We start from the raw sequence: 16,282 nt of genomic DNA on the forward strand, positions 1-16,282 counted from the left end.
TTAATGAAGTATTGTGTAGATTATAATAATGTTTCACATGTTTATCATGTGTACCAGCTTTGAACGCTAAAAGAAAGAGCATATATTTTGGTGATTTTTATAATGAATACATTGGTCGCCAATCTTTTGAGGGAAAAGTAATTTAAATCTTTTAAGGAACACATGAAGTTGGTAAGTTGTGTTCTACCTCTCAGAATGTGGGGTCAGAACTGTTCATGAAAACGTCAATTAGTGTATTTATGGCCCTCGGCACAGAACTAAGCATGCAATGAGCATTAACTGTTGAATTAACGCATTGACAGTTTAGATCACTTTAATACAGAGCCCAACACATGCAGTAGATCTTAAGTAAATAGAACAATCATCATGGAATCCTTTGTAACATATGCACTGAAGAGTGACAACTAGGACTCTGACTTGGAATTTTGGCTGTAAGTTGTCACAGATAATTTAATGTAGAGTTATAGCTATATTGTTGTAGTTGTAATGGTCTGTTGCTGAAAGAACGTTTAGTCAATCATATTTCTATATATTAGCAATGAACAGTTAAAAAACCCCAAATTTAAAAGCACCACCATATATAATAGCATCAGAGAAACAAAATATTAGTTATAAACTTAGCAAAGCATGTATAGGATCTTTATGCTAAAAACTAGAAAATGCTGGTGGAAGAAAATCAAAGAAGACTTAAGTGGAGAGACATACTATCTTCATGTGTCACAAGACCATGAATAGTACAGATGGCAGTTCTTCCCAAATTGATCTACAGATGTAATGCTCCACCACTCAGAATCCTAGCAGGATTTTGTTTAGATATAGAAAAACTAACCTTGAAACTATATGTAACCAAAATAGCCAAACAACTGTGAAAAAGAAGAATAAAATCAGAGGAACCGCATCACTTGATTTAAAGATTTCCTACGTAGCTATAGGCAGTGTCGTACTGGAGAAGGTGTAGATAGATAGTTCAGTGGAACACAGTAGAGTCCAAAAGTAGACCCACACAAATAGGACCAGGTGATTTTTGACAAAGGTGCAAAGACAACTCAATGGAGAAAGCATAGACTTCTCAACATATGGTATTGGAACCACTGGACATCCAATATCCAAAAACATGAACCTCAATCCAAAGTCACACCCTATACAAAAATTAACCCCAAATGGATCATGGATCTCTATCTACACTGTAAAAGTACAGAGTTTTAGAAGAAAACAGGAGAAAATAGAAGAAAACCTTCATGACGTGAGGGTAGCCAATAAATTTATAGACCTGACACCAAAAGCATGATCCATAAAAGAAACAAAATTGATAAACTGAACCTGATCAATATTTAAAACCTTTGTTTTGCAAAAGACAGTTTAAGAGAATGAAAAGACAAACTACAGATGGAGAAAATATTTCCAATCATATATATGACAAAAAACTTGAAACCACAAGTCCTTCTTGTAAAGAACTCTCAAAAACCAATGGTAAAAAAACAAACCACCAGGTTAAAAAACTGGACAAAACACTTGACTAAACACTTGACTGCAGAGGATGAGCAGAATGCAAATAAGCACATGAAAAGATGCCCAGCATCATTAGCTATTAGTAAGATGCAAATCAAAATCATCAGGAGACACCACTGCACCCCTATTAGAATGGCTAAAATAAAGGATACTGACAATACTAAGTGCTGACTAGGATGCAGTGCAACTGGAACTCTCATGCTTTGCTGGTGGGAATGCAAAATGGTACCCTCACTCTGGAAAACAATTTGACAGTTATTATAAAGCTAACCATGTATCAATACTTACTATATGGCCCAGCAATCCCACTTCCTGCTTTGAATGATAAAAGAAAAACTACATATTTTTGGATGAGATTTTTGTAATGAATATATTGGTCTCCAATCTTTTGATGGAAATAATTTGAATCTTGAATGAAAACTTATGATCACACAAAAACCTCTACATGAATGTTTATAGCAGCTCAATTCGTAATCACCAACTCTGCAAACAACCCAAATGTTCGTCACTGAGTAAAGGGATCAACAGACTGTGGTATGTCCATGCAACAGAATACTATGCAGTAGTAAAAAGGAGCAACAACTCAGAGGCATCTCCAAGGCATTGTACTGAGTGAAAGAAGCCATTCCGAAAAGACTTCATACAGTATGATCTCATACACGTGACTTTCTTCAAAAGAGTACACTACAGGGAGGGTGACCAGAGCAGTGGCTGTCAGCGGTCAGGAATGGGGAAGGGAAGGGTGTGGTGTGAAGTGGGAGGGAGGTTTTGGGGTGATGTACCCTTACTGTGGTGGCAGCCACGTGAAACTACATGTGTGTTAAAATTCACAGATGTGTACACCAGAAACAACCCAATTTTACGTATGTTAATTTATAAAATAAGTCCATTTAACACGATCTATCATTATTTGTCCCAAGGTTGGTGATGGCAACATTACGTCGTTCCGTGAATTTCCTGGTTGGAGATCTCCGCATAGGTGAGTCTGGCCTTCTCCCTACATCCATCTTATGTCTCCAGGTCTCCAGCTAGATTTTAAGTTTTTGGAGGAAAAAAGAAAAACTTCTACTTGATTCCCCAAAGCTTCTGGCAGTTTGGTTCAGCAAACAGAAGTGGACAAAGGAACAAAGAAACCCTCTTTCTACTGGGGCCTCCTGGAAAGAGCAAGCCTCTGGGGGGCTCTGGTCCTGACACAAAAACCCCTGCGAACCGAGCACGCCAAGCGCTGGGGCTTCTGTTTCCCCACGTGTAAAAGCACGGGGTTGAAACCGAGACTCGCTGAGAGAGTTTTTAGCTCTCAGCTTCTACTAAGGGGCCACCTCTGAGTAGCAGGCAAGGAAGGAAAGGTAATTCTGCCGCTGGTTTATGTATTAGGGCGTTTCCTAAGACTCTAGGGCTGCTGCTTAATCTGTTTGTTTATGTATCACTAAAAAGTTCTGTGGTGAGCACAGGAAGAAGAGCTAAGAAACGCGCGCCTCGGTTGCCATGGTGATGACACCATTACACAGTGGCAGGGGAGGGGAGTGCTGTATCTGTCACCCTTAATTTTTTTTTTTATTGTGGTAAAACATACGTAACGTGAAATCTACCATTTTGCCGTCGTTAAGTGCACAGTTCAGTGGCCATAAGTATATTCACAATGTTGTGTATCCATTACACCATCCGCCTCCAGAACTTTTCCATCTTCCCAAACTGAGACTGTACCCAGTAGACACAAACTCCCCATCCGCTGCTGTGGCCCCTGGAAAGCCCCATCCTACTCTCTCTATGAATCTGACGGCTCAGGGGACCCCATACAAGTGGAATCACACAGTGTCTGTCCGGTGGCAACTGGCTTCTTTCACTGGTGTAATGTCCTCAGGGTTCAGCCATGCTGTAGCTTGGGTCAGAATTTCCTTCCTGTTAAGGCCGGGCCATATCCCGCGTCGCCTGTGTAAGCCACATTTTGTTCACCCTTTCATCCACTGATGGACACTTGGGTTGTTTCCACCCTTTGGCTCTTGTGTTTAGTCACCTGCTCTGACTCGGACCCTGTGATGCTGATGTGGTCTGGCCTCCGACAGGTGGCTGAGGGGATTCAGGCTCCCAGCTTCCTCCCCACAGTCTGAAGAGCATCCTTTATTCTTTGAAGGAACATGGCGGGGGGGGGGCGGGTTGTGACTCTGAGGCCATATTGAAGGCCAGCCTGCGCTGAGGAAAGGGGTCCACACCCAACTTGAGGGGCGCCGGGCGGGGAGGCTCCGGCCATGCAGGACATCTCTGCTGTCAATGCTCAGTTCACGGTCAGAGCAGGGCCAGCCTTTGTCTCCCGGGCAGCGGTGGGAGCCCCTGGCAGGAGTGGCAGGGTACTTACAAACAGTGGCTTTTGGCTTATTGGTTACATTTCACAATTTATAGGGAGTGGGTACTTACTTCCATGCCTCACTGTAAACAAGGGGGTCCGTTTCTGTCCTGGAGGAAACAGTCTGGGGAGGGAACGGGCCGCAGGGGAAGGGGGATGACGGCGGGGCCGTCTGGGTGCGAAGGTGACCCCGGTGGGGGGAGGACGGGGCGCGGGTCCTCCTCCCTCCACCCCTGTGTCCCCAGCCTCTGCCCCCAGAGCCTGGGACACACAAGTTTCCCTTTAAGGAGCCCCCTGGACTCAGCTCCCTAACTCAGGAAGGGTTCGTGATTCTCCAATGCAGCCCTTCTTATCTGTGTGCAGAAAGGATAGAAGAACCAGAATTGTTCACATTTTACAGTTATTTGCCAGGAATGGTGTCTCTTTGTCCATGTCTATCCTGATCCAAGTAGCTCATCTATTTGTAAGTGATTAAAAGGCAAAGGAGGAATTCGAAGGTCAGTCCTCCCGGAAAATCAGAACCGGACACCCCGAAGCTGGGGTGGGGCGGGTAGCAGTCGCCCCTCTCAGTGTGAGCAATCAGAAAAGGAAACGGGGCCGGAGACAGGGCCCCCGCCCCACGTGCCGGTCTAAACCTGAGGTTAGGACGTTAACACGCTATCTCCAAAATACGCGGAGCTGAATATTTGGGACAAGTGAAGTTAGAAAATTAGTCCAGTTTTTTAAAAATGAAAACTCAAGTTGTTTAGAAAAATAGTGCTTATTACATAGGGATTTCAAATAACAAGAAGTTTGTAGAAGAAATCCTACCTGTTAGGGGTGACTTGGTTCACACTCTGATGAACCACATGGAGACCTGGCTGTCTGCACACGTGAACACGTGAGTCGTGTAGGGGCCTCGGCACATGATCACAGCCCGCGCAGGGTTACGTGGCACTGATGTGTTACTCTTTTTTGGCATCGTGATTAACAAAACAACAATAAACTTCTTGGTGGCAAATAAAATAACATTATGCTAAAAAATTTAAACACTACTGGAGGAAAGCCATGGGATAAAGGACAACCATTTCATGGATTTTTAACATAAACTGCTTTTTCCATTAGCCTGTTTCATTGTACTGGTTTTGAAAAATTGTGATTCATTTTCCCTCCACTTGTGATAATGTCCTTCACCAGCAGGGGGCGCTCGTGCACTTGGCTTCCCGGCTGCTTTCCAGTCCCGTCTCCAGATAACGGGAAGGATTTTATAACTGTTTTTCCAACTTGCTGGAGAGCTGTGAGTCCTTAAACTTGCAAGTAATAACGGGGGATTAGTTTTTGCCTGACACATCTGAAGATCAGTGGTCATCAGATTGGGTGAAGATTCATTCCCTTGACTAGCGGCTGTCTTACGAAAACGGGGATGAGGTATTTGCCAGCATCATCATTTGCATTTGCATCTGATTAGAAACAAATGGATAGAGTCAGTCCCTCTCAGAAGAAAACGCTGCCTCTTGAAAAAATTAGTATTCACTGTGCCTGGGGTTTTGTGCTTAGGGGGGAAAAAAAGAGTTCTAGCGCTTGCTTTATTTCTTGTCTGTGAGAGGAATTTAAACTCTTTCCTGAATCCACCATCAGAATTCCAATGATGGAAATCAGAGTGAATCCATGGCTCTGGGACGTTTCCCCCCTCTGCGTCCACCCCTCCCAGGCTCTGCACCTGAGAGGCACCTGTGTGCTCCCTGTTGGACCCTATGAGCCCAGGCGGTCTCCCCTCTCTCTGCCCAGGCTTTAGTTTGCTTGCCTCTCTCCTCCAGATGAATGACATTGGATGAGTGCAAAGGAGGGACCAGGAGAATAACATCATTAGATACACAAGCGTAAGGAAAAGCATCTGAGGACCGCCCAGGTGTAGACGCATGGCTTATAGTAGCTACACAGGAGACTACGAGCCTGTTACAGGACCAGCTCTCTCCCTAGTACTTTAAAACCCGGTGTGACGATTTGAGGTTCGTTACAAGATGAGAACATCTTTTAAATATCATAACTGTGTTCTGGCTTCCCTCAGATCACAGGCATTAACAGGAAGCATGTTCTCTTCCTGTGCTGTTACTCTGTCTTACTGTGTGCTAGTTTGGGAGAAACTGGTCCTTCAAAGACAATGTGTGTCTGATAACTAGTGTTGCTAATACCTGCTCCGTCTTTTCTATGTGATGTGAACAGACATGAGGTCTGTGTGGAGCTGCTATTTGGAAACTGCTGCCCTTTTTAAACTTGAAGTCGAGCATTTTCACGGAGGTGACTGACGCAGGTGCCCTCATGCCAGGACACCTCAACCCACCATCCGTCGGGGTCTGTGGCTACGGGTACCTCCGAGGTGCCCCAGGTCTGGCCCATCAGCAAACTCCTAACCCTGTGAAGGGAAACCTGAGGCGGCCAAGGCCCTGTGCAGCCCGCCTCACTCAGTGAGAGGTCCTGGTGCCGTGTCAGAATGACACAGCCGGAGTGGCCTCTCTGTGGATCTGTCTCGAATATGTCCGGGTGGTCATCTCCAGTGGCTAAAAGCACTGACCATTTTCTTACTGGTACTTTCTTAGTCAAGTCAATCATACAAGTTCCAGGAACGCACGTTTCTCCCTGTGTCCCTAGAAGGATCCGATATAAAAAAAGGAGCAAAGAAAGTGGCTCTACTTGCTTTGAAAACACGGGGTGGACACATGATTATTTTCACCCCAGCTGGTCACAGACCAGAAATGTTGCTCTGTGTGGCCACCTCTTTTTGCAGATGTGGAAGTGGATACTCAGAGGGGTTAAGTGAAGAGCCTGTGGTCTCCTTTCGGCCCCAGCTCCATGTTTTAATCTGCTGCGTCATCCGAGATTCCTGTGGATTCCACGTGCATGAGAAGGAATGTCCCAAACCGAACCCTAGCAGCAGGTGGAGAAATCACGGGCCAGCCACATGACCAAAGGGAAGGGAGAAGAACTTTTTCCAAGTTTGCAGACTTACCTCCTGTTAAGCTGTGAAGGCGTGGTGCGCTAGAAACAAAAATGTGCTCAGATATAAGAAAAACAAATTAGTGTCTCTCGGTGGCATCAATCAGAGATGTCGGTTAATATCTAGAGAACTGGGAAAGCTGTAATCACTGCTCTACTAGAAAACGAGTTCCTACTTATCTTGGTAAATACTGGTGACTGGATACGACAAATGTGCGGCACGTCTGGTGAGAGAGATGAGATTTTTCAGGTTCATTGTTATTTGGAAGGATGCAGTTCTACGTAATTAAAACGGGCTCGATCAGCTCCCACTTTCAATGGAAAAGTTATGCCTCAATCCAAGCGGACTGTACTGTCTGCAACGTTCTATTTTGTTCATGTGGTTAAAAGCATCCAGCTAACCAGCCATCCAACGAGCAAACATCTTTGATACTTAATCCTTCAGTTTACACGTTGAACACGACAGAATTGTGCACATATCCGCCACGTGGCATTAAGGATACACGCCTTTAGTAGATGGTTTCACCAGTGGTCCAGAGACACGGGGAGCAGAGGAACTTGCGTTCTCCTTTTTTCCGCCAGAGCAATCTTTGATTTCGTGGCACCCTCAAGAGACCCGGATCCAGGCAGCTCAGCGGTTCATCTCTTTAACCTGTTTGGAACCACAGACCATAACGGTGTCGCTGTTTCTCTGAACTGCCGACAATAAGGGAGAACAGCAGAGCAAGACTTGGGATCAGTAAAATGATTTTTTTCCTTGTGAAAGTGGTAAGGAAACCAAATATGCTTCTTGCGTATTGTTTTCTTTACATTTAAGAACCACGACACGTAGTTCACTGTGAAACGGATATACTTTTTCTGCCCTTTTCCTCTTGCTTCACACTTCTTTCGATGGTCTATAAAAATCCTTCACCGCCCTCAGAAATCTTGTTGCGGTGATTTGTCCTCCTTAAGGACTTACTGAAAGAGGTAGCAGCATATCTTGTGCTGAATGACTCTTATCCGTGGCTGCCCTGTCTGGCTGCCCTTCTAGCCCTTTGGAAGGACGGGTTGTGGCAGCTTTATGCCCCTGTGGCGACTGGCCCAGGTGCTGAGCTAGTTGCCAGTAAAGTAAGTACTCTGGACTAGAGCATGTGACCCAAAGGTCACAGGCCTGTGGAAGACATGACACATCTGGCTGGAAACTCTTCGAGCTATGAGTCTCCCCCTTTCAGAGCCGGTCTTGATGAACACGGCATGTTTTAATCCCCACACCCTGACCGCACGGTGCTCTCTGGCCGTTCCCAGAAATCACTGGATCACGAGGTTATCTTGGGCCTTCTGGGCATGCTCCTAGTTTTGTGTATATATGTTTTTCAGAGGAAGCAATTGCTCCATTTCTGGTCAAACAGCTTCTAATACGCCTCAAGAGAGAGCATTAGATTTTTTCTGGCAAGGTCAAGGCGTTTAGATTTTGCAATCTGGAGAGAATTCTTTTCTGTCTGAATGACCTACGCAGTTTTGCCCTACGTTTTTGCCCTTGGCAAGGTTAAGAATATGTTTGTTCCTGAATCATTGACTCGAAGGAGTTTAATTAAAGCCGTGGGTTTTTTCTTTCTTTAGAGAAAGCCATGCAGTATCAGCAGCGGGCTTTTCTCAGTTACGGGAGAGATTCACAGGCAGACCTTCATTGAGGTGGAGATTTTCGGTGACCTGCTGCCTGTTCTGATGACACGTTTCTTCTCAGATACTGGCATGTGAGAAGGCTGGCGGGGCGCGGTCTGTGCGGAGGTGTGGGTCATCCCTGGTCCTCCGCTCAGCTGGGGCTGTTGCCTGGCCCTTGGTTAGAGGGGCCGGTTTCCAAGCTGGAGAGTTGACCCTCTTAGCAGCCTGTGAAGCCGAAGGCAGCGGGCTGCGGGCAGCACGGCGGCTTCTGGTTTCCTCTGTGATGTTTCACCGGAAACGAGGAAACCGAAGCCCCCGGCCTCCTCTGCACCGATGGCTTTGCCTCCACGGGACGGCCGTCCAAAGATCGGGGTCAGAGGCCTCCTGGCAAGGACAGAACGAAACCTGGGATGTGGTCATGAGGTCACCCTGGACACTGGCACACAGGAAGTCAGTGTCACATGTCACAGCCGGCGCGTCCGCTCCTTCAGTGAGCGTGTGGTGGCTGCGTGGCCCCCGAGGGGGGTTAAACTCGGGCGGGGCTCCGAGGCCTGGCCTCCACTGTCACCCCGGTGAGCGGGCCAGGATGGTGGAACAGGAGGCAGTGCAGTGGACAAGGGCCCGGCCAGAGCTGGGAGCTGCGGCCACGTCGGTGAGGACGCCGCAGACCGCTGTGTTCTCCACCCACAGCTCCGTCTTCTCGTCCAGACAGGATGCGCGGCTGCCCCTGGGCCGTCCCGCCAGGGACATGAGGCTCCCTCTGCGGTGCCCAGGCCACCCTCCCTTGTCCCATAAGGCAGCTCCTCCCTCCTCGTCTCGGGCAGCCCTGGAGAGCTCACAGCTGGAGGCCTGGGCTCGCCGTCCCCGCAGGGAAGGCTCACCGCTATTTCCCGAACTCAGGGCGCCTGGGCTGGTGCCGAGAGCGACGCTCTTGAACGTGGGTTTGGAGGCCTCCCGTGTCTCCTTCCAAAACGGTGGGAGGACAGGTTAGATGTCGGCCTTAACCGCTCCGACTGTTTTCCTTGCTCCCAGGCACCCACTTTTAAAGGCCTCAATGTGTCTGAAGTACGCAGAAGACTTCCCAGCGTTAACATCAAACAGCTCAGCAGAGGCGTAAGCCCGGACGCCTCAGCTTGGAATTCAGGAGTCTCCTCGCGCAGAGCGACAGCAAGTGCTTTAAGGGATGCGGAGTCCGGAAGATTATTTTGGAAGAAAAGCCAAGTTGCAACAGTCTTTCCTGCAAGTGAAGGCTGCAGGCCCGGGCGCAGCTGCACTGGGGGGCAGCCCGTCAGGGGTGGGGGGAGCAGACCATGGTTCCCCAGGAGGGGCCCGGCCCCACGACCGCCAGTCGGCCTCCGCCCAGGTGGGCAGGGTCCCACTCGCTCTGCTCTGGGTCCCCATGGCCAGACCTCCAGGACCCATCAAAGCCACCCAGCTCTGGTCAGAGCCATTTGCTTGAGCATCATGAAGAAATCTATTGAGAAAACCTGACGACTAAATACGAGGGAAGCCTCTGGAAGGCCTTCCATGTGAGTGATGCCTGGGGTCTGGGGGCTGTGCTTCCCGGGAGCAGAACAAGAGCCCACAAGCCTAAGGCACGGAGTCACCCTGAGCACCTCGGGGTTGGCGGGGCTTGGCTTACGGCAGGTCCCTGGAGACTTGAGGAAATAACCATGGAGTCTCAGTCTTCAGAGAGATGTTTGCAGTCGCCGACTCTGACCCCTTTGCTTTCTGGGTGAGGAAGCTGAGGCCTGAGAGCAGGAACCCAGGAGCTGACGGCCAGAGCTGGGGCAGCCTCGCAGGGTCCCTGCGGGAAGCAGGCCTGACGTGCCCTCGATGCGCCGGCAGCTTCCGGATGTTTCTCTCCATCAGCACGGGGACCCGGGGCGTCGGCAGGACAGACGGTTATTTCTGACGTTGGTGTGCTTTTCAGGCCAGGAAAGGAGGCTCAAAGCAGACACACGGAGGCTGGGCAGTGGACTCAGACCTCCCACGCGTGTTTCCATCCTTACCCTGTGCTTGTCCAGGTGCTAAGAGTCCGACTCCTTACCCCCCGAGCATCCTGGGGACAGTTGGTTGGGGGATCACAGCGGGCAGGGCGGCTCTGGACGAACCCCTGGGCACCTCCCGGGCCAGGCATCCAGGCAGTGTCCTCTCCAGGCCGCGAGGACCGGTTCCCGGGGTTTGTGGGATGCAAGCAGAGGGGCTTAAGGAAGCCAGTGAGAGCAGCTGACAGGCGTGGGAACAGGGGCTTTCCCCTCTGTTCTTCCTGCATCTCCAGGGCCCAGACGTGCAGGTGTGGGTGGGACGGGGTTTACTCAGGCGAGGCACTTGCTCCGCGCTCCCCGCCCTGGGCACCTTTCCAGCTCCTTCCATCCGCAGGCGCCAGGCGCTCTGGGTCGTGCAGTTTCCAGAGGCCCAGCCGTGCGGAGCCAGGGTGACATGATGGAGAAACCAGAGGAAAGGCTCTGCCTGTCTCCCCACGGAGCTGTCTTCCCTGTTGTATATTTGCTCCTTGATTCTGCCTTGGAATTCGTGCTTTCCCAGCTTGCTTTTGGGTATCAAATATTATTTCATGCGTGGCCTCGGGCTTCCCGTCTTCCATGGTCCTCTTCCAGCCCTCAAGGTCAGCCCTGTGTCAGAATCAAGAGAAGTGTTCAGGCTCCTGGAATCAAGGGATTCCTCACAGGGGACCCAGTCCTGGAAGCGCAGCCACAGTGCTGAGCCCACTTGTTCCTTGACGTGTAGTAGGTGGGGCTCTCCCACCCTTCCTGGTGTGTTTGTTCGGAGAGACAGACAGACAGAGAGAAGGAGGTCGGGGTGCAGGACGCCAGCCTGACATCGCTCACCGACTTTAAGTTTCTGAACCACAGGGGAAGAAGGAGGAAGCTTTCAGTCCCGAGCCGCCCGGTGGTCCTGCACCGCCATCCCCAGCCCCTGCGTCAGCCCTCCGGCCGTGGCCTTACCCCACGGCTCCTGTCCCCTCCGCAAGCCCACTCCATGTGCCCTTTGTCGTATTTTCAAACCACTTCGTGCCACCTGGCCCTTCAGTGCTCTCCTGTGTCCGGGGCCGTTAACACTCCGAGAAACATAAGCTCTTTCTGGAAATACTGAAGAATGCAGCGTGCCGGAGGAAGACACAGTGAACAGACAGCAAAAGCAAAGGCAAAGGCCGCGGACGCCCGGCCCCCATGCTGCGTCCCTGGGGCTGCTGTGTGGACCTCGTGCATTTCTGGCCGGTTGTGTACGTGCGGGCACAGAGGTCTGTCTGGGATGAAGCTGTGGAGGGCGGGGCTGCGGCCCTTCTTCCACCAACAGAGAAGAATCGTTCTGCTGTAAGTTTCCTGACATCCCCAAATGCCAAAGCCCTGGCCTCTGGCCCTCCCCGCCCTGCACTGCATCTGGGGTTTCTGGCAATGTCTCTGCCTCTTGGTGGAGCAGGCCTGCTTTCTGACGGCGACGTGTCCCATGGAGGAGAGGACGGGGGTCCCAGTGGCTTCGGGCACAAGGAGCACGTGGGTCCCCGCCTGCGTGCCCGCATCCCCGCTGCCAGAAAACAGGGAGCGTCTGCCCCAGCTCTCCGCACTCGGCCTGGGAGCCCAGGGCCCCCCAGAAGGCCTCTGGGGCCCAGCCCTGGCTTCCTCGAGGCTGAGTCTGGACCAGGCAAGGCCCGAGGGCCCCAGAGGTCGTGTGCCTCCAGGGGCACGGGGCCCTCTCGACCTCCCCGGGGATGGGGCTGTTTGCTTTGAGGCGCCACCGAGGGGCCCTCTGCGCCGGTGAGCACGATGGTCACAACTGAAACGCGATTCCCGTGAAACCCGCGCTCGGCGGCAGCACCCCTCTAGCCCCACTGCAGCTGTCACCTGGAGATGCGCCCCTGCCCACCCGAGGGGGCTTGACGGCAAGTCCCTCCCGGCAGCCAGCGGCCCCGGCACCGCTCCCGTGGCTGGGTCCTACGACGGGCTCGGGCCCTGGGCTCTGCGGCCGCTCTGCCAGCCTCCCCCGGACCGACGTCCGGGAGCCGACCCTTTACATCGTATGGATCCGCTCCTCCCCTGGGACCAGCCGGTCCCGCAGGCCCCTGTGGTCACACCGTCCGGTGCGGGGCAGAGGGCTCCGCGGTGGGTCTCAGCTGCGGGCACAGCTCCCGGCTGCCTGGGTCCTGCTCCCCTGGCCCCCTCTGCTTCGTTTGAAGAGGAAGATCCCCAAGCGGGTCTCCTGGGGCCCCATCCTCACCCTCGGGGCTCAGTCAGAACTAGCTTTCCTGTCGCGTGCCACGTGGTTTCAACCTCCTGCGCTTTCCCGAGGTTGGTAAGGCCGGTCGATGCCCGGGCACAGCGCCTGCTCGGGTCCCAGAGCAGAGGTCCGGGCGGGTCTGTGTCCCCCCACGAGCTGAGTCTGACCCGGGCTGATCGCGCGCCTCCCCCGGGGTCGCCCCAGCCCGCCGTCCACGTGGCTGTCCCTACGGTCCCTACGAGCTCCGAGGGGCAGCCGGGAAGGAGGTCCTCCCCCGGGGAAGCCCAGCTGGGCTGGCGCCTGGAAGAGCTCACTCACCTCGTACTCGGCGGGCGCTCCGTGTCCGCTGGGCGCCGGTTTTCGGAGGAGACGGGACCACAGGCGGGTCAAGGCCATGGCTGCCGGCCACCTTGGGGGCCAGGCTCGCTCCAGGAGCTTGTCCTCACCCTGGTCCCACCTCCGTCTGGGCGGGACCCCCAGTCGAGGCCGCGCATCCCTCGCGAGGACCCCCCCTTCCGTCTTTGCACATTTTCCTTTGCTCGCTTCCCCTCAGGAGCTGCCCTGCTCGGTCTGACAAACGCGACTTTCCAAGACTCCCGTTGGGGGGAGCGAGGCCCTGGCAGCGCCTGCGCCGTCCCCGCGGTATGGCCGCGGCCGCCGGGCGGAGCCGTCTTACCTGGTGCACGTTGCACAGCCCGGGCGGGCTGCGGGCATGAGGGGGCAGAGGGTTCCCGCTCTGCTTGAGCCACGGGACCTGCCAGAGGGACAGAGCGGCCACTGAGTCCATGTCCTCCAGCGGGTGAGCTCCTGGCGGCAGGGAGGAGGGCGGGCGAGCGGAGGGTGAAGATTAGAGGATGAGGCACGTGACGGTGATGGAGGATGGACCAGCCAGTGGCCGGGGCTCAGGGGACACGGGGAGGGCAGATATCAGGGGACAGCCCCTGAGGGCTCGGGGGCAGGAGGAGGGACGACAGAGAGAAAGGAGGAAGGAGAAAGGTTTAGGGAACAGTTATTTCCAGGAGTCTATTCTGGGGGCCTATAGCTCATTATGTGACCAAATTTCCTTAAAAATGTTGCCGGCACCAGACATGTACGATTTCCAAGGCAGCTTCATGTGAAGAGCTGAAAGGGCTTTTCTGAGTCTGTAATGGAATAGATTTTACACTCTGGGGGGTTTTATTTTATTTTATTTTATTTTTCTTTTAGAGCAAGTGTGTTAGCTTCTGCTCTGGATTTACAAGTAGAAGTCTTTCCTGCTCTGTGCGGTTACCTGTGGCTCTCAGTTGGGTCCCCTCAGTCTGTTCCACAGTAGAAGGGAACCACTTCAAGAGCAACAGAGCGCTCAGAAGGCATCCTAGCCGACCACTTGGAGTTAGGCTTTCTCACGGCCGTTCTTCTTTGCTGTCGGTGGCATTTAGGAGCTTAATAGTAATATTAATAGGGACCTGAAGTTGCTTCATGAGCTGTGAACGAGCCTGAACTCTAGTGTTATAAATCTTCCTGAAGAGTATTTGCTCCTAACTGAGCGTGCTTTCTCTGTTCTATCGGCTACGAGACAGTTTCTGCCGAATCAACCAACGTTGAGGGATGTGGTGGAGAGAATAGTATTACAGGACCAACGTAAGGGGCCTGCAAGAAGTTCCTCTCTTTTGACCTGCCATAGCAAAATGGCAAGAGAGAAAGAGGGAGAGACAGAGACAGAGACAGAGACAGAGAGCCTCATAGGGGTCAAGAGGTGAAATCAGTGTAATAGGTTTCAAGGGATGTCTTACATTGGCTACAGATGAAATGGAGTTTTAAAAACCAGGTTAATAGTCGGTTATGCATGGAAATAAGCAGTAGTTATGACACAGGAAAATATTATGCATTCTAGAAATATTACTGTAAAGTGAACACACTAGGGTTTCCAGAGGCAAATCCGTGGTGAGCGTGTACTTAGCTGTGCACAATCAATTGTCTCCGCTTGGGAGAGGCTATTTCAATACTAGCAAGAAGTACTGGCGACTTTGATGCACGGTATTGGGTACTTAAATAAGACCACTGAGTACTTGCTTAGAAGCACACCTCAGTGGATAAGCCTGTGGATTCTCTGCCTTGATGAGGCCAGGCCGTCCCCACTGAGGGTGAAAACCCTCAAAAATGGCCTGTGGTCCATGCCTACACTTGGTCCAAAGGCAAAGAATTTTCTAGTCCTCTATTTAAGACCACATCCCTTCTTAATGAAGAGGTCAATCTCTCTGCGACATTTTCAGGCAGCTCTGGGGGCTGGTGTTAAGGCCCCTCTACTGCCACCCCGGCTTCCTGGGCGCTGGCCACGCAGCCTGGGGCAGGGATGGCCCACGGCTCTGAGATGGGGTGGCCCCCTGGGCGACAGACTGGCCCACGGATGCCTCCCTGACGGCTTGCCTCTCCTGCGGTGGCAGGAGGACGGAAGACAGCTCTGTCTGTCTGTGTGAGAGCAGAGGAAGGTTCTCCACCTTGCGTCCAGACGTGCTCAGGATCAAAGGGAGAGCATCTCCAGCAGAAGGAGTGGGGCACCCGCAGGGCAGGAGGAGAAAAGGCAGGAAGGCCTCCTCTGGAAGCCGCGTGTCACCCTGTCCGCCTACTACTGTTTCTCACGGAGCAGGACGCTTCCCGAGTGCTTAAGAGTGTGGTGATGTCCATAATGGAAAAACTCTAAGATAACCTATCAAACCAGAGTGTGAGAAGAGATTTCTCCAATTCTGGGATGCTAAATCCATACTTAGTGATTTCCACGAGAGATCGAGGGAGTGTTTTCTTGCCCTAATGATGAGATATTCCCTCAGATGTCAAGCTAAGCTCTCCACCAACCGGTAGGAATTGCCTGTGCCTTCTACCGAAAGGAACATCAGCGATGATGACATGGAAGTGAGTTTAACAGGAGATGAGTTAGGACAGGGTCTGGTGGCAGGGTACGGGCACAGACGAATGGGAGACAGATCGAAATTAATCCCATGTCTTTGCACTTATTTCTAGTTCTCCAGCAACCCCGAACTTACCCTCAATTTCACAAACTACCTGTCATCCTTAAAAGAACCAGCCTGCCTCTACGTTCAGATTCTCCGCTGTTTCTTCTACCCCCTGGTACGTACCCTCCCAGGGAGCCCAGGCGGGGGCCGTCTTTCCTGTGCTCAATCAATCACTCAGTAAATGCTATTGAGGGTCCCATGTCCCAGGCACAGGGGAGAATACAGTCATTTCCCCCGACGTGTACAGGACGGTGCTTTGAGAGAAACAGTAAAAGCCTCAGGCAGAACGAGAACAGTCCGCAGAAGGGTGTGCTCGGGCCCCCAGACTCACCTGTTGTGTCAGAAGGTCATGAAAATACCAGTTACACCGTGTGCTTAGTAAAGGGAGGGTCACCAAAAAAGACAACTTAAAAAAATCACATGCAATTAGTCTGTTAAAATGTTTAATAAATGCATAAAAAGGAAGAAATATATAAAAAGCAAAAGGTCATCACAAAATCAAATCGGAATACAATCACAGAAGGCAATCAGCATTAAATACATCAACATAATCTACAAACGTTTCACTCAGAGGACGCAGCCAAAGGCT

At 51.7% G+C, this 16,282-nt stretch overlaps 1 protein-coding gene across 4 annotated transcripts in view; it reads right to left on the minus strand.

Moving 5' to 3' along the window:
* MBP (myelin basic protein) overlaps positions 1-16,282 on the minus strand; it is a 113,455-nt gene that overhangs the window by 14,773 nt on the left and 82,400 nt on the right. For 2 of the 4 annotated variants that reach the window (XM_060029247.2, XM_060029246.1), the window contains exon 5: positions 13,380-13,457. The exons of the other annotated variants lie outside the window; for them this stretch is intronic. In XM_060029247.2, the coding sequence (XP_059885230.1) occupies positions 13,380-13,457 (78 nt within the window). The remainder of the gene's footprint in view (positions 1-13,379; positions 13,458-16,282) is intronic. 4 annotated transcript variants of the gene reach the window in all.

The sequence above is a fragment of the Delphinus delphis genome, chromosome 13 (assembly GCF_949987515.2).
Source record: "Delphinus delphis chromosome 13, mDelDel1.2, whole genome shotgun sequence".
In the NCBI taxonomy this organism is placed as follows: Eukaryota; Metazoa; Chordata; class Mammalia; order Artiodactyla; family Delphinidae; genus Delphinus; species Delphinus delphis.